The sequence below is a fragment of the Dendrobates tinctorius genome, unplaced genomic scaffold (assembly GCF_039654945.1).
Source record: "Dendrobates tinctorius isolate UK_male_01 unplaced genomic scaffold, ASM3965494v1 ptg000296l, whole genome shotgun sequence".
NCBI classification, from domain to species: Eukaryota; Metazoa; Chordata; class Amphibia; order Anura; family Dendrobatidae; genus Dendrobates; species Dendrobates tinctorius.
This window is the reverse complement of record NW_027361963.1, coordinates 2,567,062-2,590,701: the sequence shown is the minus strand read 5'-3', so window position 1 is coordinate 2,590,701 and position 23,640 is coordinate 2,567,062. Positions and strand designations below refer to the sequence as shown.

General features: G+C 44.8%; 1 protein-coding gene across 1 annotated transcript in view; it reads left to right on the top strand.

Moving 5' to 3' along the window:
• Window positions 1–13,083, top strand: part of LOC141073089 (uncharacterized) — a 60,360-nt gene extending 47,277 nt beyond the window's left edge. The window contains exons 3-7 of the mRNA XM_073560423.1: window positions 8,520–8,617; window positions 8,696–8,774; window positions 8,866–8,963; window positions 9,086–9,197; window positions 11,619–13,083. Of these exons, the coding sequence (XP_073416524.1) occupies window positions 8,520–8,617; window positions 8,696–8,774; window positions 8,866–8,963; window positions 9,086–9,197; window positions 11,619–12,913 (1,682 nt within the window). The 3' untranslated portion in view covers window positions 12,914–13,083. The remainder of the gene's footprint in view (window positions 1–8,519; window positions 8,618–8,695; window positions 8,775–8,865; window positions 8,964–9,085; window positions 9,198–11,618) is intronic.
• The last annotated feature ends 10,557 nt before the right edge of the window (window positions 13,084–23,640 follow it).

The window sequence follows — 23,640 nt, the reverse complement described above, 5'->3', positions numbered from 1 at the left end:
ACAGGAGTATTTCTCTTCATAGATCAGCCAGCGCATACGTCACAGTATGCTCACAGGAGTATTTCTCTTCATATATCAGCCAGCGCATACGTCACAGTATGCTCACAGGAGTATTTCTCTTCATAGATCAGCCAGCGCATACGTCACAGTATGCTCACAGGAGTATTTCTCTTCATAGATCAGCCAGCGCATACGTCACAGTATGCTCACAGGAGTATTTCTCTTCATATATCAGCCAGCGCATACGTCACAGTATGCTCACAGGAGTATTTCTCTTATTAGATCAGCCAGCGCATACGTCACAGTATGCTCACAGGAGTATTTCTCTTCATAGATCAGCCAGCGCATACGTCACAGTATGCTCACAGGAGTATTTCTCTTCATATATCAGCCAGCGCATACGTCACAGTATGCTCACAGGAGTATTTCTCTTCATATATCAGCCAGCGCATACGTCACAGTATGCTCACAGGAGTATTTCTCTTCATAGATCAGCCAGCGCATACGTCACAGTATGCTCACAGGAGTATTTATCATCATAGATCAGCCAGCGCATACGTCACAGTATGCTCACAGGAGTATTTCTCTAAGAAATTCTAGAATGAAAACAAACATCAGACATCAAAAAATGGCAAAACTGTTCAAACAACAATTTTCAGGGATGTTCGACAACTTTTATAATTAGTCCATAAGGGAATCTTGGCAGGGGGTGTAGTATGCCATGGTATTGGAAGAGTGCAAGGGGCGGTTACAGTGGGGGCTTTGCATGCCTCCATCAGGTGTCCCACCTCTATCTTTCCAACCCCCTATCTCATTTGTCGCCACCCTCTTGGGTCTGGCAAGTTGCAATTTACCTTTTCTCCTCAGATCTTGCCATCTTCTCAACAGGTCACTTGTAGAGATCCCATCTATCTCCTGGAATGGAACCCCACTAGCTATCAGGTCACAAAACAACTCCGTCCTGCTCTTTCTTATTTCGGTATCATCCTCTTTTCTCCTTTCTTGATCTACTCTCTCTACTGTACTATTTTTTGATACTTTTGCTCTCTCTAGAGCAGATAGCTGGGAGGTTAGATTGCATGCTGTGTAGACATTAGTGGAATTTCCCATAAGTGCACTGAACATAGTGAATAATGGGGCTTTGTAAGCAGCTGGGGCACCTTCTATGCACTAATACCGTCAATATTGCAGGATCTGGTCCCTTCCAATCCTCTACAACAGCAAAGTGATCATTCAGATCTGGCACAGGATTGCGAGTTATACCTCCTATACCTGCGATTTCTCTCAATCTCTGAACTCCATCTGCAAAAGTCTTCCATCGTGTCTGTGGTATTAATTCCATGGGAGAGTCATACACTTGTGCCACAGAATCCCTCACCAAATGCAACAAAGAGAAATTCTCTGCAGTGTCCCTTGCACGCCTCATTTTTAGATGCACCATAGGATCAATACAAATACTACAAAGTCCTATTGCCTCAAGACGGTTCAAGATTATAGTATCGGCTCCCTGATCCCATAATCTGAGAATCCATGCTTGCTGCCTGTACCTGGTAGCTAATTCTGTTAATTATCCAGCTGTATAATTCCTAGTTACTTCGGTCATTGAAGCTTCTGCTCCTGTAGCTGCGTTTCCTGCATCCATCCTATCTCCACTACGCTGTGTGACTTCTCTCCTAGTTTTAGTAGTCACAATCGGTCTGGCTTGCTTTTCTTCCCCATTTGTCTCGCTGTCAGAGCCTTCCCATTCTAGCAAATCTGACCATTTCTCACGTGCAATCATGGTTCTAATCTGTGCAGTATGAATATCTGACACTGGCCGCTCTCTCCTCCTGCGCCTATTCTTATTCACATTTTTCATTACATAAGCTTCAAAATTCCTTTGCATATTGTCATGCTGTTTCATTTGGTCTCTCAAGGCTGATTGCAAGCTAATCCTTTGCTCTATAGCTGTATGCAGCTCTAAACGCAAATAATCTATCTCCTCCTGTAATCTTTGGGACACTTGCACAAAAATCCATCCAACGGCTGCTGCAGCTTTCTGCTCTTTTGCATCATACCTTGAGAGATCAAGTTTTGCAGCCACTTCCTGGGGATTTGATAACCGCTGTCCCTCCATATACTTGTTACATTCCTGTGCCATTGGGGTCCACTTTCCTGGTAACACCCATTCTAGCAAAGATCTGACACTACTCTCAACTGCTTTCCTACTCTTAACAAACTTATTCAATTTTGCAAACATTTTTATTCAAAACAATCCCACTTCTGACACCAATTTGTATTGTAAGAGTTCCAATGGATTGTGATGAATAAGAAAATGCTCACACAAGAATTGAATTTACTAAATTGATTTACTTAATAAGTGATAAGATCAAATAATAAACAGTATAAAACTATAAATACATATGCATTAATCAGAAACAGGCATTATTCATACATTACATTATTCAGATAGTCTCATCTCAGTCCTCTCTGGTCTGTCACATCTCTTTCTCTGTGTCTCTCTCTCTCTCTGTGTCTCTCCTTTTATATGTAAAAACTTCTCTAAAGCCTTTGATGCCCCAAAGTAAGTGTGAGACTTAAACAGTATCTATCCTTGGATGCCAGTGAGACGACCCCCTGAGGCCAAATAGATGAGATTTCACCAGTTGACAATCCATGGGGAAAGTTAACACACCCAATCTAATTATGGCAAGGAAGGTCCTTTGTTGGTAGATAAGTGTAAGCCAGTTATTTGCTCTGCTTGGACAATTTGATCATCTGGTTGAAACAAGTTTCAATGACCTTCTAGGAAGGTTCAAAGAGCTGATTGAAACTATATCAATAGTTGGTATTAATTAATTGGAGTGTTGAAACCATTAAAAATAACTCATAGTATACACCCACTCGTCCCAGGTACAAGCTGTAGTGAATTCGCTCAGATTCGCATGCTTGATAGCGAGTCCCAAGAAATGTGCAGTAGGGCTCGAGGAAGTCCAGTACTTAGGATACGTGATCAGCCGTGGGGTTATCAAACTCAAATAAAATCGAGGCCATACAGAACTGGCCCTGACCAGTTACCGCCAAACAGGTGAGAGCGTTTCTCTGCATCGTTGGGTATTACCGGAGGTTTATACCTAATTTCTTTAGGAGAACAACACCCCTAACCAATCTCGTAAAGGGAAAGAAATCGATAATGGTGCGGTGGAATCCTCAAGCAGAGGAAGCCTACCAGTCTACGAAGGTGACGCTGTGCGGATGTGGTAGGGGCCGGGATTAGGGGGTGGTCCTCTGCTTACCACGACCGGACGATGCAAAGACGAGACGGAGGCAGAATTCAGTTGTAACAGATCCGGATTTATTGGCCGTCCTCCTGACGACCTTAGCCATGCACTGCACTTCCTTTACATCTCTCTGTTTCCAGGCCCGGGTACCTTTCATCTTTCCTTTAGTTGTGATGACGTCCCTCGCGGCTCTTTCGCTGGGGCTGTCCTAGACCAATCTACCACCAGCACTTCACCTGCCAGAGGTCGTCGTCCAATCGGTACCCCGGGGCCTCGTCTGTCCTGTCCTGCGGTACGTCGTGTCAGGGCCACCCCCCTGACTATCCTCTCCTGTCAGTCCCCTGGTCGAGCTCTTCAGCATTCTCCGTCTTCTGTAATGAGTCTTCCTCTGCTGAGCTCCTCCCTGGACTAGCCAAGCCTCTGAACCCCAGCCTGTCCTATTTATCCCCTCTCTCACTGGGAATTTCCCTCCTGGGTTCCTATCTCCCCGCCCCCCATGACTAAGCAGTTTCTATAGCGTAAGCTGATGTTTAGTCCTGAACTACACTCCCCCCGCCATCTTGTGGTCAAATTTCGGTACTGCACTCCCTTTTCTGTCTTTCCCTGCTGTTACCTTTCTGTCATTGCCAATCTCCGTTTGTAGTGCACAAATCGTCCCCTCCTACTTCCAGTCGAGTCTGGCCTTCAAGTCACCTTCCCCACACGGACAGCCCGTTTTCATCAGCCGCAGCTTCCAGAGTGACTCAAAGAAATACACACGGGGTCACCACTGACAAATAGGCAGGGATCCACACCTGACCCCTATAACTATAAACCATATAAAAGAGAAGAAAGAAATGGGCCACAAAAAAGGGGATCACCCGAGGTAGGATTTTAGCAAAAATGACATTTACAATCTTAATTAAGACACAGAAGACAAGCACATAAACAATTAAAAACATTAAAATTCGTCACACATACAAACATCTTTAGGCTCATAATAAGGCCAAAATCTCATGACAAAAACACTCCACGAATGATGATAACCTAGAGGAGAAATAACCATATAAATGGCATACCATATTAAGAACACCTTGCAAACACAGTTGTTAATACAAACTGGTATCCACACATTATAAGGGAGACATGCATAACATTTGATACATACATGAAAGATAAGAGAGTATGCAAATTACTCACATAGGGAATGTGCAGTTTCTTTAGAGGTTTTGACCTCCTGAAGGACTGGGTCCACAAAAGAATTACAGAGAACTTAGATTTAACGGTCCCCACATGCCTCACAGTATCAACTCCTACAAAAGTAGATAGTGGCGACTACAAATAGCCATCCATAATAAAATGCAATAAGTCCCTGAACTCTCAATAAAAGAGGCTCAGAAAAAATGGCAAGACTAGGTTATCATTTGTGGAGTGTTTTTGTCATGAGATTTTGGCCCTATTATGAGCCTAAAGATGTTTGTATGTCACGTGTGATGAATTTTAATGTTTTTAATTGTTTATGTGCTTGTCTTCTGTGTCTTAATAAAGATTGAAAATGTCATTTTTGCTAAAATTCTACCTCGGGTGATCCCCTTTTTTGTGGCCCATTTCTTTCTTCTCTTTTATATAACCTCAAGAGTGACTTCGTCGTGTAGACGGACGCCTCTAACGTTGGCCTAGGAGCAGTCCTGTCGCAGGAGATGAACGATGAGGAACATCCGGTCACCTACGTATGTAGGAAATTCACCCCGGCTGAGAAAAATTATAGCGTAGTGGTGAAGGAGTGCCTGGCTATTAAGTGGGCCTTGGAGTCCCTACGCTATTATTTGCTCGGTCGACCACTTCACTTGCTGACAGATCATTCACCCTTGGTCTGGATGAGAAATGACAAGGAGAGGAATGTTCGGTTCACCAAATGGTTCCTGTCTCTGCAAAATTTCAATTTCTCCGTGGAACATCGTGCAGGGAAGGCTCAAGGGAATGCGGATGCCCTGTCCCAGGCGCCCTGTATGGTGACAAGGGTTCAACCCCACAAGTTTGAACAGAGGGGATTATGTGAGGCAATGAGGGGGATCATATTCGAGGATCAATAGGTGTCCCCTAGGATGCGGCGGAGTCTTATTAAACACACTGGAGTGCCTTGTGTTCACAGCAGGACGCCTGTGAGTCACAAGGCAAAGTAAAAGAGTGTATTGGGTCCAAGTAGTGACTCAGTCAGGTTTTTAGGAAAACCTGTTAAGGGCTTTTATTTTTAGTGGGATTTGCAGGTTTGGTAGTGGGGCGAATCCCTCTCTCCAGCCCGGCTTTTGGAAGTGTCTCTGTTGTTACGACTCCATTTAACTCTGTCAGTTTTTGCCTTAGGTGTGTCAGTTTGGCGTTTGCAGGCTGCAGGGAAGGTACGGTATTAGCGATTAGACGACTTTATTCTTTGGGTCGGTGCAATGACAGCAATACCAGATTTATATCGAGTTTTTATGTCTGGCTTCTGTCGAAATCTAAAATACACTTTTTATTTGCTAAATTAAGTTTTTGTATCACCATATTTGGAGCGCTGTAATTTTCCTGATTTTTTTGGGAGTTAGAATGAACAAAAAAACAGCAATTTAGGAACTGTTTTTTAAGTTTATTTTTTTTTCTCTTTTTTATGCTTTTCACCATGTGGTAAAACAACTTTGGGTCAGTACCATTACAGCGATACGACATTTATAACATTTTTTTTTTTACACAATGAAACTATTTTATAGTAAACATAATAGTTTTTGCATCGCTTTATTCTGAGAGCTATGCGTATGTTATTTCTCCACTGATGGAGCTGTATGGCAGCCTGTTTTTTTGCGGGACAAGATGACTTTTTAGCGATAACATTCTTATATACATTTGTCTTTTTGATCTTGTTTTATTCCACTTTCCGTTCGGTGATATGATGATAAAGCATAAAGGGGTTAATTAGTGTGACATTTTTATAGGTTGGGTCGTTCTGGACACTGCAATGCCAAATATGTGTACTTTATTTGTTTTTATATAAATATTGTCATGTTTTTTTCATTTATTTTGTGATTTATTTTACTTTTTTTACTTAGTCCTTCTATGGGACCTTAACTTATTAATCTGATTGCAGATTTCATGCATTACACTGCACATGTACTGCATTGACAGAAGCCTCTTAGACTGTGCTCCTGGCATGGTCTAAACAGCCTGTCACTGGCAGATCCCGAGGTTGTCATGATGATCTCGGGTTGCCATGACAACCATTCGGCCCTCTCCCGGGCTTCTAAATGTTGCGATCGATATTAATTTATCGCTGCATTTAGGGTCTTAAAATGTGGATCTTTCTCCAGCTCCTCTGTGGTTCCATTCCTGGTTGAGACGAAACTTGGAGAAGTTGTGTTTCTTAGTGCGGCTCCTCCATCTGACTGAGGAGGGTCTTCTCTGTCCCTCTCCTCAGGGTCCTCATCCTCCGAGTGCAGAGCAGAGAGTATTAGGCTTTGGCCTCACTGATTGTCTCTTCATACTTGGGGCTCACAATGTGCTGGGACCTCGGTACCGGTGGTGAGGACCACAACAATGTAATTTAGTCCTTGATACATAAACCTAGAATTACCACTTCTGTGAGACGTGTCTCAGACAGTGGGTACGGAAAGTATTCAGACCCCTTTTAGATTTTCCCCTCTGTTTCTTTGCAGCCATTTGGTAAATTCAAAAAGATCATTTTTTTCCTCATTAATGTACACTCTGCACCCCATCTTGACTGAAAAACAAACCCAGAAATGTAGGAATATTTGCAAATTTATTAAAAAAGAAAAACTGAAATATCACATGATCATAAGTATTCAGACCCTTTGCTCAGACACTCATATTTAAGTCACATGCTGTCCATTTCCTCGTGATCCTCCTTGAGATGGTTCTACTCCTTCATTGGACTCCAGCTGTGTTTAAACTGATATTACTAGGACTTAATTTGTAAAGGCGCACACCTGTCTATATAAGACCACACAGCTCACAGTGCATGTCACACCAAATGAGAATCATGAGGTCAAAGGAACTGGCCAAGGAGCTCAGAGACAGAATTGTGGCAAGGCACAGATCTGGCCAAGGTTACAAAGGAATTTCTGCAGTACTCAAGGGTCCTAAGAGCACAGTGGCCTCCATAATCCTTACATGGAAGAAGTTTGGGACCACCAGAAGTCTTCCTAGACCTGGCCATTCAGCCAAACTGAGCAATCGTTGGAGAAGAACCTAGGTGAGAAAGGTAAAGAAGAACCCTAAGAACACTGTGGCTGAGCTCCACAGATGCCGTAGGGAGATGGGAGAAAGTTCCACAAAGTCAACTATCGCTGCAGCCCTCCACCAGTCGGGCCTTTATGGCAGAGTGGCCCGACGAAAGCCTTTCCTCAGTGCAAGACACATGAAAGCCTGCATAGAGTTTGCTAAAAAACACATGAAGGACTCCCATGAGAAATAAGATTCTCTGGTCTGATGAGACGAAGCTAGACCTTTTTGGTGATAATTCTAAGGGTTATGTGTAGAGAAAACCAGGCACTGCTCATCACCTGCCCAATACAATGCCAACAGTGAAACGTGGTGGCAGCATCATCAGCTGCAGAGACTGGACGACTGGTTGCAATTGAAGGGAACATGAATGCGGCCAAGTATAGGGATATCCTGGATGAAAACCTCTTCCAGAGTGCTCTGGACCTCAGACTTGGCCGAAGGTTCACCTTCCAACAAGACAATGACTCCAAGCACACAGCTAAAATAACTCAGGCGTGGCTTCAGGACAACTCTGTGATCATTCTTGACTGGCCCAGCCAGAGCCCAGACCTAAACCCAATTGATCATCTCTGGAGAGACCTGAAAATGGCTGTCCACCAACGTTCACTATCCAATAAGACGGAACTGGAGAGGATCTGCAAGGAAAAATGGCAGAGGATCCCCAAATCCAGGTGTGAAAATCTTGTTGCATCATTCCCAAGAAGACTCGTGGATGTACTAGCTCAAAAGCTGCGTCTACTCAATACAGAGCAAAGGGTCTGAATACTCATAACCATGGGATATTTCAGGGTTTTTTTAACAAATGTGCAAAAATTTCTACATTTCTGTTGTTTTAGTCAAGATGGGGTGCAGAGTGTACACTAATGAGAAAAAAATGAACTTTTTTGAATTTACCAAATGGCTGCAATGAAACAGAGAAAAATTTAATGGGGTCTGAACACTTTCCATACCCACTGTATATAGACAGATACACGGCAGGTCATGTATTCAGTCTGTGTGTCTCCACAGATGGATCCAGGAGGAGAAATCCACCAGAGAGATGTCCCCGTCCTCTGTATCCCCAGGACTGTCCAGAGGAGAATCACAACATCCTGGAGGACCATCAGGTAGATGACACTGAAGCCCCCACAACATCTGACCATGAAGTGATGGGACCTGAGCTCATCTTACATTTTACTTTTTAGGGTGAAGATCTGATTAATATTAAGATTGAGGTTATACATGGAGCACAAGAGGCGATCGCAATATGGGCCAATCAGCAGAGTGAGCAGGGGAGACTCATGTCTGTTCTGTGGTCACCTACTACTCTATCTTCTCATGACACAATTTATTTCATCACTGTGTGTCTCCACAGATGAATCCAGGAGGAGAAATCCACCAGAGAGATGTCCCTGTCCTCTGTATCCCCAGGACTGTCCAGAGGAGAATCACAATGTCCTTGAGGAACATCAGGTAGATGATGCTGGGCCCTTATCTGGATCTGTATATGGGGGGACATTTCTGATCAGTGTCTTAGATGTAATAGATTTTGGTGGTTTCTTGTATTGTGCTGATTGTTACATCTGATATATCAGGGGGAACATCTGATTAATATGAAGGATGAGACAGAAGAAGAAGCTATAACGAGGGGGCATCAGCCGTGTGTGAGTGACGGGAAGGAGGAGATTCCCGTAGATGTTTCCACAGGTGTGTAATAAAGTCCAGCGTGTGATGATGACTGGCGTGTGATTATAATGATGCCTCCCACTGTCTCCTACACTGAGGTCAGCATGTTGGTCTCTCTGCATCCAGGCCGGCCGCCCGGTGGCATGAAGAGCCCTGTGGTAAGTCAGTAAGTGCCATACTATGGAGGTGTGGGTCAGACATACGTCTGTCGTTCCTCTGCCACTATGGAGGCCATCTTGGATGTAGAAGGACCAGAACATCCGGACCCGTCACCGCACCCTGGTGTAAAGCAACCAGACCCATCACACCCCCCTGTTACACACACCTCCTTGGTGTATAGCATCCAGCTCCGTTGCCCTTCCCTCGGTGCATAACAGCCAGCCCTGTTGTGCCCCTAGTATATAACATCCAACCCCATTGCCCCTTAGTGTATAATAGCATTATGACTCCTGAAATGTGAGGATGTAAAATAATGAATAAAAAAAATGGATCTGTGAGGCATATAATGTGGGAAATGTTTGTCACAAGCATCAATTATAGTTGTACGTGAAAGAAGCCACACCAGAGAGAAGCCGTACTCATGTTCACTATGTGGGAAATGTCTTATAAACACAATACTTCATATTAATCTCTTAAAAGGGGTTTTCTGATTGTGAAAAACCACTGTCTCTCAGTAACAGACACCAATCCTGTGCTGTATTCACTCTCCCCTGGTTCAGTGCTGAGTCTCCGCTGCTGCTATCAGTGTCTGCTATTGGCTGCAGTGCTGATATCACATTGACAGCGCTGCCACCTGTAAGGCAGCTCAGTGGTTTTGAGCGGCTGATGCCATTTATTCTGGCAGAGCCGCTGATCTCCGTTATTGGCTATAGTGCTCTCAATGAGACGTCATCACTGCACACAACAAGACAATGATAATGTTATTTCTATAGCGCCAACATATTCCGCAGCACTTGACATTTTAGAGGGGACTTGTACAGACAATAAAAGACATTACAGCATAACAATAATCTCATAAATCAACAGATACCAAGAGGAGTGAGGGCCCTGCTCACAAGCTTACATTATGGATGGTAATCTGGTCATTACCAGAATGGAGGGCACGGGTAGGGTGGTAGATGAGACGAGGGAGGAGATGTAGGTTGGTGCTGAAGCATGGAACGCTTTGTGGATGACAGTAATAAGTTTATATTGAACTCTGTAGCAGATGGGTAACCAGTGCAATGCGTGGCACAGAGTAGAGGCATCGGTGTAACGGTTAGTGAGGAATATGATCCTGACTACTGCATTCAGGACGGATAGTCCTGAGGGGAGAGTTTGGTAAGAGGGAGACCGATTAGTAGAGAGTTACAATAGTCCAGACGAGAATGAATAAGAGAAACAGTAAGAGTTTTTGCAGAGTGAAAAGTAAGAAAAGGTCAAATTCTAGAAACGTTTTTGAGGTGCAGATAACAAGAGTGAGCCAGTGATCGGATGTGGGGGGCGAATGAAAGCTCGGAATCAAGTATGACCCCAAGACAGCGGGCATGTTGCTGGGGAGTAATGGTGGAACCACACACGGAGATGGCAATATCATGCATGGGTAGGTTAGTGGAGGGAGGAAACACATGGAGTTTTTGACAGTTTCAGATATAGGGAGGACATGATGTTAGAGACAGTGGACAGACAATCACTGGTGTTTTGTAATAATCACCGAGGCAGGACCCAGTCTCCCTGAGCATCGCAATGGTGTGATGTGCGGTGAAACTCCGTCCACAGCACAGTCACTCAGGAGACTGGGTCCTGCCTCGGTGATGCCGCTTCAGCTTCCAATTCCGGAAGTTGTCGTGACATCACCGGACATCAGAGTCAGCGGCAGCCAGGGGTCACGTAATAGAGATGAGCGTACAGTGATAGCGCCGCTCACAGGCACATTTGGAAATGCAAGGTATTTGAAGAAAGCCTTATTTCCAATGTTTAAATTGATTTGCCCAGTACACATTGTAGTGGACAACCTCTAAGGTTGTGATGTCATTATGGATTGTATAAATGACGGCCTGTATTACTCAGCTTGTATTAGTCCGATGAAGGAGCTGGACCGGCTCCATAACACGTAGCTTAATAGAATAATTTTAATAAGATAAGAAAACTCTCCCTACATCCTTGGCAGCACTTTCGGAAGCCCATTTTTTACTTATACTTTTATCCTGGTTCTTTCCATCTGGACCTCTTGGTGGAGGATCAGGCGGCACCGCTGCAGCCATGGAGGATCAATTATGTTAACACCAGGGTTGTGCCTGGAGCTGCACAGCTAATCCAGGGGAGTAGTAGCCACTCACCTTAACCCAATATTATCTGCTGATTCACACAAGGAGCGCTTTTTATTTGTTTTATAAAGTAAATTTAGAAATCCCTTCTGTATTGTAGAATAATTCACATCTAATCTATCCTTCATCCTTATAGGAAATCCTTGTGAGAATAACGGTTTTTCACTAAATTGTAAAAAAGAAGATACCAGGAAGCAGTCTAATGGAGAAAACCTCATTACCCTTCATGGAGCTCCTGGACTTCACAGCACTTCACTTTCTTATAATTCTCCTAATCATGAGGAACCCTCTCCTGAGCAATCTCACATTGTTACCTCAATTCCAGGTGACAAAGTGGATACAAGATTTCAGTGCGACAAGAAACTTACTACAAGCTCAGATTTTGTAACACAAAGAAAGCACAAAGGAGAAAAGACATACTGCTGTTCAGAATGTGGGAAATGGTTTACACATAAATCACAATTTCTAATACATGAGAGAATTCACACAGGAGAAAAGCCATTTTCATGTTCGGACTGTGGAAAGGCCTTCTCAGTAAAAGGGAGTCTTATTATACATCAGAGAATTCACACAGGAGAGAAGCCGTATTCATGTTCGGAATGTGTGAAGGCCTTCACAAGTAAAGGCGCTCTTATTAGACATCAGAGAATTCACACAGGAGAGAAGCCATTTTCATGTTCGGAATGTAGGAAGGCCTTCACAAATAAAAGCGATCTTATTACACATCGGAGAATTCATATACGTGAGACTCCATATTCATGTTCAGAATGTGGGAAATGCTTTACAGTTAAATCTAAATATGTTAGACATCAGAGAATTCACACAGGAGAGAAGCCATACTCCTGTTCAGAATGTGGGAAATCCTACATAGAGAAAACGAGTCTAATTGCACATCAGAGAATTCATACAGGAGAGACTCCATATTCATGTTTGGAATGTGTAAAGGCCTTCATAAATAAAAGTGTTCTTATTCAACATCAGAAAATTCATACAGGAGAGAAGCCATATTCATGTTTGGAATGTGTAAAGGCCTTCACAAATAAAAGCGATCTTAATAAACATCAGAGAATTCATACGGGAGAAAAGCCGTATTCATGTTTGGAATGTGTGAAGGCCTTCACAAATAAAAGAGGTCTTATTCAACATCAGAGAATTCATACAGGAGAAAAGCCGTATTCATGTTTGGAATGTGTAAAGGCCTTCATAAATAAAAGAAGTCTTATTGAACATCAGAGAATTCATACAGGAGAGAAGCCATATTCATGTTTGGAATGTGTAAAGGCCTTCACAAATAAAAGCGATCTTAATAAACATCAGAGAATTCATACAGGAGAAAAGCCGTATTCATGTTTGGAATGTGTGAAGGCCTTCACAAATAAAAGCAATCTTATTAAACATCAGAGAATTCATACAGGAGAGAAACCGTATTGATGTTCACAATGTGGGAAATTTTTAGCGCTAATTCAAGTCTTGTTAAACATCAAAGAACTCACAAAGGGGAGAAACCATTTTCGTGTTTGTGAGGAAAATGCTTTACAGGTAAATCACCACTTAATAAACATCAGAGAATTCACACAGGAGAAAACCTGTATTTGTCACGATTTCCACTGTTTCTGTCTTTTTGTTACTTTGTGTCGGGGCTGTCAGTCTGTGCTGGGTCTGTGCTGCAATCACCTGTGTTCATTTTCATTTATCAGGATTCTACGTAAGCATGCTAGTTCCTCCCCCCAGTGTCAATCGTACACTTGCTGTTGCCTTTGTAACATTGATCCCTCTGTGCCTGACCCAGCTTGACTTGATTCTCTTCCCGGACTCAGACCATTTGCTTGTGACCTGTCTTTGCTTGTGCCTGTTACCTGTTTTGTCTTTCTGTCTTTCCTGACCTTGGCTCGTGTATTGAACTTTGTCTCTGACTTCCCTTTGTCATACTGCGCCATTTCCTGGACCTGACCTCGGATTGTTTGACCTCCCTTTACTTACAGTAAGTAGTTTACATATTTACTATTGTGACTCGCATCACATTACGAATGACCGCTAAAACATTTTCAGTTTCCCACCTATAAATCCGTTACATACTTTGTGTGATTATGTGGCGAATCTGACTCAGTCTAAGATTTAGCCTTGGAACAACACAAACTGGCTTCCTTTCATGCTCAGTTACAGGGCCAGATTTCTGGTACTCTAAGGCTGAGTTCACACGTGGCGGTTTTTTCGCGTTTCCGCGTCGGTTTTAACCGCGAAAAATAAGCATCCAATGCATTCCTGTGGGATTCTGCAATGCTGTTCTAATGCTGTGGTTTTTTACCATGGCGCAATCGCTTCGCGATAAAAAACGCAGCATGCTCATTAATTTCGTGGAATCGCGGCGATCCCGCACCCACAGGAATGCATTGTTCTACTTACTTTCCGCATGTGGCTGTGCACACCATGCGAAAAGTAAGCAGAACATTTGCGGATGGTACCCACGGCCCGGAGGAGAGGAGACTGTCCTCCGGGCTTTGGGTACCATATCCCTGTAAAAAATAGAATTAAAATAAAAAATATTGTTATTCTCACCTTCCGACGTCCCGCGCAGCCTTCCCGCCTCTCTCCACGCTCCCGGTCCCAGTAATCCTTTGTGAGCGATGAGGTCCGTTTTCGCGGGATCGCGAAGTCTCGCGGTCATTCGCGCGACGTCGCGATCCCGCGAGAACGGACGTCATTGCGGTAATTCGCGCAAAGGACTACTGGGACCGGGAGCGTCGAGAGAGGCGGGAAGGCAGCGCGGGACGCCGGAAGGTGAGAATAACAATATATTCTTTATTTTTTTATATCCTATCTTTTACTATTGAGGCCACATAGGCGGCCTCAATAGTAAAAAGTTGGTCACACTCGTCAAACACTATGTTTGACGAGTGTGACCAACTTGTCAATCAGTTCTCCAAGCGATGCTACAGTTTGCTTGGAAAACGCTAGCAATTCTGCAAGCTAATAACGCTTGCAAAATGCTAGTTTTTCCACGGGAAAATCGCGGGAATTTAAAATGTGATTTTCCCGCGGAATGGAATTCGGAATTCTCGCGGTAATTTCCGCGAGAGTTCCGCTACGTGTGAACCCAGCCTTACTGCCCCTCAGAATCCCTTTCCTCAGACCGCTGTTATGACTCCTGTACCATCTGACGTATCGTTAAATTCCCCTGAACCTGTTATAGCACTCACTGACAAATTTCCTGGAAAAGGACCAGTTCAGAATTTTTAAAGAGAGTTGCAAATTATTGTTTACCTTGCGCTCCCGGTCATCAGGGAATGAGTCACAGAGGGTGGGAATTATGCCACTTTTGTTGGGGGGGTCCTCAGACCTGGGTATTTTTCATAGCCTCTCTTAATCCTAAACGTCTTTCAGTGGACGCCTTTTTTGAAGCTTTAGGACAGATCTATGACGAACCTGACAGGGTCAATGTGGCAGACAAGGATCATAAACCTGACAGGGGAACCACACAGCAGAAAACTTGTAATGAGCTTCGTCAGGGGTCTTCTGAGGTCCTGTGGAATGACGCAACTCTCAGATGTCAATTCCTCAGAGGTCTTTCGGAGTCTCTTAAGGACATTCTGGCTCTACATGCTCCGCCTGGTTGGTGGAGGCCATGACTCAGGCTATCCACATGGATCGGAGGATGCGGGAGAGACGCAAGGTGCAAGAATAGGCTCCATTTTGTCCAACTGGCCCGGTTTGTGCACCTGAGGTGGAACCTATAGAGGTTGGTGCTAGCTCAAGGATTAAAGAGAGGAGACGCCGTCTGGAACTTGGACTTTGTCTCTATTGTGGCCAAGCTGGACATTTTTTTTAAAGGATTGCTTGGCACTACCTGCAGCAAACAAGCCTTTGGGAAACGAATAAGTCTTGGTGATTATTGACGAGGTCACTCAGACTTACAGGTACCCTTTTACTCCTCTGATAAAGTGTTGAATGCTGAACTTCTTTTTCAATATGAATGTTCACAATTGCCTTTATTGACTGCGGATCTGCTCCTAATTTCATAGATGCGGGACTTGTTCTGAAGTTAGCATTAGGGACAGTTAAGCTAGAAAGCCCCATTCAAATCATGGCCATTGACAGAACAACGTTGCTTCAAAATGTGGTTCGGTTAGTTACGGTGTAGTTCACACTCAAGGTGGGGTCTCTTCATACAGAATTAATCTCCTGTTATGTTTTGGACAATTTACCTGCTGGAATTGTGTTGGGTATTCCTTGGTTGCGTATGCATAATCCGATTATTGACTGGAGTCTGAGAGATATTGTCAAATTAGGTTCTTATTATATTGAAAAATGTCTTAAACCTGTGCATGTTTGTTCCTTTAGTCTGGAGGGTCTTCTAGAATACCTGAAAGACTTTGGAGATGTTTTTTCAGAAAAAGAGTCTGAGATATTCCCTCCTCACCGCCCCTATGACTGTGCTATTAATCTTCCAAATGCCAAATTACCCAAGGCTTACTTGTCTGGCCCTAAGCGGACAGCCATGAAAGTGTATTTTAGCGAGAATTTACAAAAAGGTTATATTCGCCCTTCCTCATCACCGGTACCTGCCCGATTATTTTTTGTTAAAAATAAAAATGGATGTCTTCGTCTCTGCCTCGATTTCTAATAATTAAACAAAATAACGGTTAAAAATGCTTATCCACTTATCCCCAATCTATATAATCGATTTTCCGGGGCCAAATAGTTTTCCAAAATAGATCTTAGAGGGGCATATAATCTTATACGGATTTGTGAGGGTGATGAGTGGAAGACAGCATTTTTAACGTCTGAAGGTCTCTTTGAAAATCTCGTTTTACCTTTTGATCTAACAAATGCACCTGCAATTTTTCAAAATTTTATGAATGGTATTTTTTTTTGTTATATTGGGAGTTTTATTGTGGTTTATTTGGATGACATCCTAGTTTTCTCACCTGACCTGGATTCACATCTGTAATGATGTCGATATAACGTACGGTTCCCTGATTATTACATTACGGATGAGACCTTGCCTGCCAGCAGCTGCGGCCCCTCCTCCTTCCCCCACAGCTCACACACAAAACCAGTCTAACCTGAATTCCCAGTGTGAGTTCCTTCCTGCCTCACGGCAGGGGGTTCCTTTGTCTCTGAAACATGTGCAGCTTCTCATTGACAGTAATGGGGATATAATCATTTGGTCATAAATCATGGTGCGGTTATGGTAGAACCACAAAAATTACATTTCTGCATTATGTGTCAACCCAGCGTCCTAGCCCATGTTTTTCTTGGTTCCAGCGCCGACAGAATCCGAGAAATGGATTTCTCCTAAACGGTGTGACATAATTACTGCATGTTTGGTCTCGAGTTATTGCCTTTGACAGGCCGGAAAAGATGAGAATATGTGCGTGTTTATACAAGGTACCCTCTGCGAGATACAGTTATTATAAGTTTGGTAGTCAGATTCTAACTCCAAGAGTAAGGGGAGGACCCTCAGCAGACAACCCCTTTTATGATGTCATGACCCAGAACTATAGAGCACACTCAGTTGGGAGGCCTATTCGAGCAGAGATTCCATGCCAGAAGGAACTCGGATGAATGGAGACGTGTGGCTCCGCCTTCTTCCCACATGGTTAGCCTAAGACCATCTAAGCACATGTGAGTGTTAATTTCTGTTTTTTTTAAACCCACTTATTTTATATTTGCATTGTACATATCTGTTATGACTGGGTCACCGAGGAGGAAAACAAGACCAAGCCAAGTCACAGAAAAACCAGAGAGGTTGGTAACTACGTGGATTGCAGACCCCTGATCCTAACCACACAACTAACAGTAGCTGTGGAGCGTACCTACGATGATTCTAGATGCCTCGTCACAGCCGGAGGACTAAATAAGCCTAAAGCAAGAAAAGGGTAAATCTAAACTACCCCAGAACAGACCCCAAAGGAATAGACAGCCCCCACACATGTATTGATGGTGAGACAAGATGAAAGCACAAACACAGAAAAATAGGCTGAGCAATCGATGGGGCCCACACTAGCTAGAAAGGACAGGAAAGGAAAGATACTGAGAGGAAATTCAGCACAGCCCCAGCTGGGGCTGGCTGACGACACAAAAAACTGAATAGACCAAACCAAATCAAAAGTGAACATTAGCAAAGACAACTAAGGCTGGTTTCACATTAGCGCTTTTTAAGCGCACGCACAATCAAACTTTTCGGATTTCGGCGCGCACGGCGCACCGTCAAAAGTGCGCAGCGCAGGTCAAAGCGCAACTAGCACACGGCCTGCGCACGATCTGCGCACCCTATGCTAAAGATAGGGTGCGCCGATCGCAGGCGCTGCTGTGCGCTAGGAGGCGGCGCTACAAGCAAGGGGCGGGCACGCCGGGCAGAGAGCCGGCTCGGGGGCGGAGCTACCCCCGGCCGTGCGTGCGCTTAAAAAGCGCTAATGTGAAACCAGCCTTAGCTTGAGAAAGCAGGAACTGAGCTGGAAACTAAGACCTCAGGAGGCAGGAAAAAATCACCAGCATGGGAATAGGGAGTCGGCTGTCTTAAATCCAGTCTAAGACTCCAGATGTCCAAACCTCTTCCTCATTATCAGGTGGCAGGTCTCTGTTAATTAGATCAGCTTCACTGCCTCCTGCCACCACCAGAGGGAGTTCGAAAAAAGAACTCAACTCTGTCAGCACAACCAGCTCCCTCACCAGAAACCAACCAGAAAATGAGTTCACAACACATATCTATGTCTCAACTTTGTAGCAATCTTTTTATCTCTAACACTGCCCGTATTTTGGGAATAAATTATAACTTTATTAGTTTATCTTCATGCTCTAGAAACAAATTTACGTGCCTTTAAGATAATTACGCTACTGATTTGGGTTGGCTCCGAACCCCTCTATTAAGTTTAAATATTAATAAGAGAAAATCTGGAGCTGGTGGAGGCGACGTGTGGTCTGGGTCCCAGGTACTGCTGAAGGGGATTTTATAAGCTAATTGGGTGGCTGCGGCCAGAGCATTTTATAATTCCCTCACTGCAGCGTGCCGGGTGATCAGTCCTCATTGAAGTAGCCGGCCGGTGACCAATTATCCTAGGTGTAGTTCCCTGACTGATCTGCGAGTAAAGGGGGGCGCCGGAGAGCTGTGAGTTCCAAAGTGGAACCAAAAGGTGGGATATACTTAAATCCCCGCAGTTCGCGAAGGATTGTTGGCACTGGTGGGACACCCAAAATAACCCCCTGTGATAAATTGTTAGGGCAAGACTAGCTTGCCGTATTATTTATCACATTGCGGCAACGGTGGTATAACTAAGATAAGCCCCCTGTGCATGTGATTGCCGTGTGTTGGCAGTGCGTCGCGTCCCTCTGTCTGTGACATACTGGTGTCAGCGGCGGGATCGTGACATATTGGCAGCACGGTGGGATGATCACAGAGCATTAGTGATCTGGTTTGAGCAATCATTCCTCTCACTAAAAACCTGCACGGTTCCTGCGGGAATCCTGCGTCATAGGTTTTGGAGAACAGACCCAGTGTTTACTAGTCCTGAGACATTTTGTGTGTACTTGCGAGTATCCCTTTCCCCGTCTTCGTTTTTCATTTCTATCTTTTGGCAACCATGGCGGCAAAAGGAGAACGCTGGTACGCACAGCAGAAAAAGGAAATCCTTTCTGGAGTATGCACGTACCAAGGCATTGACGCCACAAACAAAACCAGAGACCAACTGATCGTGGCTCTGGTGCAGCTGGACAGTGCCGAGAGCCCAGCGGGTGCAGAACCCGGCCCAAGCGACAATGGTGCTGCAGCAGTGGCTCCACTCTTGAATGCTGGCCCCTCATGCAATTCGGACAGATTGGACCCCTACCTGCAAGCATCCTTGGATGAACTCCCTGCCGACGACCGTGATGCATGAGTCAGGCCGATCCAGGAATACCGGCAAGAGGCCCGAGCTGAGCGCCAAACAGAGGCCCAGAGAGTCCATGAACTGGAACTGCTCCAACAAGGGGTGATTCCCTCCGCAGCCGTGAGCCCAATAGCGCTCAGAGTCCGAAGCCCCGGCCAGAGCATTTTTCAGGGATGGAGAAGGATGGGGACCTGGACATTTTTCTCAAAAGCCTGTAGACAGTACCAGCTGCCTAGAGGACAATGGGCAAGGTACTTGACCCCAGGGCTAAAAGGCAAAGCTCTGTAGGCATTTGTTTCTCTCCTGCCAGAAGATGATGACTAATACCGGCTGACACATGAGCTATACCGAAAGAAGTTACGGAACCTCCAATGTGGCCCACACAATCGTTAAAGCGATGTGGTGCAAGGACTCGTGACCCACTTTGACCAGTGGATCCAGGGACTGTCAGTTGATACCTTTGACCTGATGATCAAAGACCATTTCCTGCATCTTTGCATAGCTGAGGTCCGACAGTTCATCCTGGACCGAGAACCAATGAATGTGGACAAAGCTGCGCAGATCGCTAACAACTACGAGGCCAACCGGAGGCCAGTCACCGCCAGCTGGAGAGGAGGTAAGCCTGCAACCAACCCCAGTGTCCCTGCCAGCCATCCCTCCGGAGGCCCTGTCCCTGTTGTCAACACCAGACCTACTACTGACAGTCGCAAGTGTTTCATCTGCAATCGGACTGGTCATATCAGTGCCACCTGTCCGGAAGAGCAGAAGAACCCCCCAGCCAAGGCCTCTAGGCCCAACGCCTCTGTTCTTTTGGTGGGTGGTGTGGTTGTCATCAATCCTCCCAATGTACAGCCTGTCCGGGTGGGGGCCCGTCTTGCTACAGGCCTCAAAAACACTGGGGCTGAACAAACCCTCATCCAACCCGAACTGGTGACCCGTGAAGAGATGATTGAGGGGAAAACCCTAACTGTCACTGGGATTGGGGGCGTCCGCTGTCCCTTGCCAGTGGCCCGGGTTTTTCTTGATTGGGGTGCTGGGAGCGGGGTGAGGGAAGTGGGGGTGTCCAAAAACCAGCCCACTTTTGTTTTTTTGGGGACCGATTTGGGGAAGATGGTTGCATACTATGTCAATGACACCCCTCCCCAATCTGATCATAATGCTGAAAATGATGATGATGATGGGAAATTGAATGTGTTACCTGACAATGCCTTATCGAGTAATGATGCCTCTGACAATCATTCTTTTCCTAGGAACGATGCTGATGGTGATGCAAAAGTACCAACAAAATCTGCTAACCATTCTTTTCCTAGGAGTGAAGATGATGAGGTATCTGTGTTAACTGAACCTGATAACCATTTCTCTGAAACGGTAGATGTGTCCACAGGTACTGAAGTGCTCAGCCACGTCACTCTGCGGAGTGAGACAGCTGAGGAACCCATAGCAGGAGCAAGTGTCAGTGCTCAAGGAGATGGGGAGGTGCATGGGAACCATGAGGAAGGTGATGCCATGCAACTGACCAGTGCCACTGAGGAAGGTAACTGGCCCATAAGTAGCACTGCTCCTGAAGTCTTGGGGGTGGATGGGGAGGTAGAGCCCATAGCAGCGCCGGCTGATGGGTCTGTAGAAATCCCCGGGGAGACAGCATATATAGATGCTAAATAAATATAGAAAGGATGGAGGGCACTACTAATAAATTTTCAAAACAAGAGGGCTCACTAAGGGCCTGCGAAAAACATGACATGAGAAGACAAGAAAAAAAATCATGCCCATAATCAAGGAGCACCTCAATTGTATAAAAGGATAATGACACTTTATTGAACTATATTTATTGCTCTATATGTCTTTTCAACTCTGCAAGCTTATATCTGGTAACCACCTCTTTCAATCTCTGCTCTGAATCAACTCCTCCATTCAATGTCAGCAAGCAGTTAATCCTGAATGCTCTATATGTCTTTTCAACTCTGCAAGCTTATATCTGGTAACCACCTCTTTCAGTCTCTGCTCTGAATCAACTCCTGTGTTTCTCCATTCAATGTCAGCAAGCAGTTAATCCTGAATTCTATCTATGTGGTTTCAACTATGCAAGCTTATATCTGGTATATAGTTATTTCAACTTACTCTGCTTGTCCCCTTATGTTGTGAGGTCAAGAAACTTTTCAAAGTGCTTTATGATCCATGTAGTGCTGGACATCTGTTTATCTGACCACAACATTTTATTGAGTCCTGCTGTCTCAATTTAGTTTGGTCGATTAACGAGAAGAGAGAAAAAAAAAATCGTAGCCTTAACCTCCTATATATTCAGACATAGCTAGGGGGAGCATTTATGCACACTTTATTGAAGTACAGTTTATCAAAGTACTGGCAGTTATAACATGGCAGTTATAACATGGCAGGAGACAGGTAAGACATTCATATACATCTACTTCCTGTACATTTGGAGTACAACAAATATATGCATTTGTGTAATTTATATCCTGGCCGCTGCATTCACACACATCCACCGCCCTGGCATTAACTCTCTACACTCCATCCATATTGGCCCCTCACTCTTTTCCTCCCCTATGTATAGCACTCACGCTCTTTTCACATTGTTAAATTGCACAGATCCAGTCAGTCCTACCGTTCAACATAAGAGACGCTCTCACAAATCACTTAACCATCTGCTCACTCTTTCTATCCTTCTCCTAGTCGCAGGAGACATCGCTCCCAACCCAGGTCCCCCATGTTATAGAAAGTCAAACACCCCAACTGCTACACTCAGAAACCCCTCTAATCTTATTAATATTCCCTGCATGCCATCTGTCTCTCTTAATTGTGCACTTTGGAATTCTCGCTCAGTGTGTAACAAACTCTCCTTCATTCATGACTTTTTCCTTTCTAATGCTCTTAACCTCCTGGCTCTTACTGAAACCTGGATCCAGCAGGAAGACACTACCGCTGCTGCTGCTCTTTCATACGGGGGACTACACTTCTCTCATACCCCAAGATCAGACAATAGAGCAGGTGGAGGCGTTGGTCTGTTCCTATCACCAAAATGTACCTTTCAGGTTATCCCTCAACAACCCTCACTAGTCTTCCCTTCTTTTGAGGTCCATGCCGTCAGCCTCCACCCCCGTCTCCATGCGAGTGGCGGTGGTGTATCATACTCCCAGCCCCTCCCATCAGTTCCTGGATCATTTTGTCACTTGGCTTCCACATTTTCTCTCCTGTGACATCCCTACCCTCATCATGGGAGATTTCAACATCCCCATTGCTCTTCCCCTCTCAGCATCTGCTACTCACCTTTTATCTCTAACCTCCTCATTTGGCCTTTCGCAGCTTACTAATTCTCCAACGCATGAAGACGGAAACTCCCTCGACTTGGTTTTCTCTCGGCTTTGTGCAGTGGATGATTTTGCAAACTCCCCTCTCCCGCTCTCTGACCACAATCTTCTTTCATTCTCTATCAAGAACTGCCAGGCTGCTCAGGTCACCCCCACTGTCCATACTTATAGAAACATACAGGCCATTAACACCCAGAAACTTAGGGGCCAATGAAGACTACAAGTTCTTCATTGGCCCCTATCTCCTCCCTCACATGTCCTGATTCTGCATTGAAGCATTACAATGAAACACTTCAGAGTGCCCTGGATGAATTTACACCCCCTATAAATAGAACACCACAACGCAGACGGCGACAACCCTGGCACACGGTACAAACACGTTTCCTGCAGCGGTGCTCCAGGTGCGCCAAACGTCTGTGGAGAAAATCCAACCTACCCGAAGATTTCATCCATTTTAAGTTTATGCTTAGAACATACAACACTGCCCTTCACCTCTCCAAACAAGCCTATTTCAACACACTCATCACCTCACTGTCCAATAACCCGAAACGTCTCTTTGACACTTCATTCTCTACTCAACCCAAGAGTACAGGCCCCAATCATGGAGCTCTGAGCTGACAATCTGGCCAATTACTTCAAAGAAAAAATTGAACAGATTCGACAGGAAATTATCTCCCAATCACCTCGTACCATGCACTGTCCTCCCTCCCCCACTGCATCTAGCTCACTCTCTGATTTTGAACCAGTCACAGAAGAAGTAAGCAGGCTCCTTGCATTTTCTCGCCCAACCACTTGCACCAGTGACCCATTTCCGTCACATCTCCTCCAGTCCCTTTCCCCTGTCACCCCTCACCTAACTAAAATATTTAACCTCTCTCTCTCTTCTGGTATCTTTCCCTCCTCATTTAAGCATGCCATCATACATCCACTACTTAAAAAACCATCCCTCGACCAAAACTGTGCCGCTAAC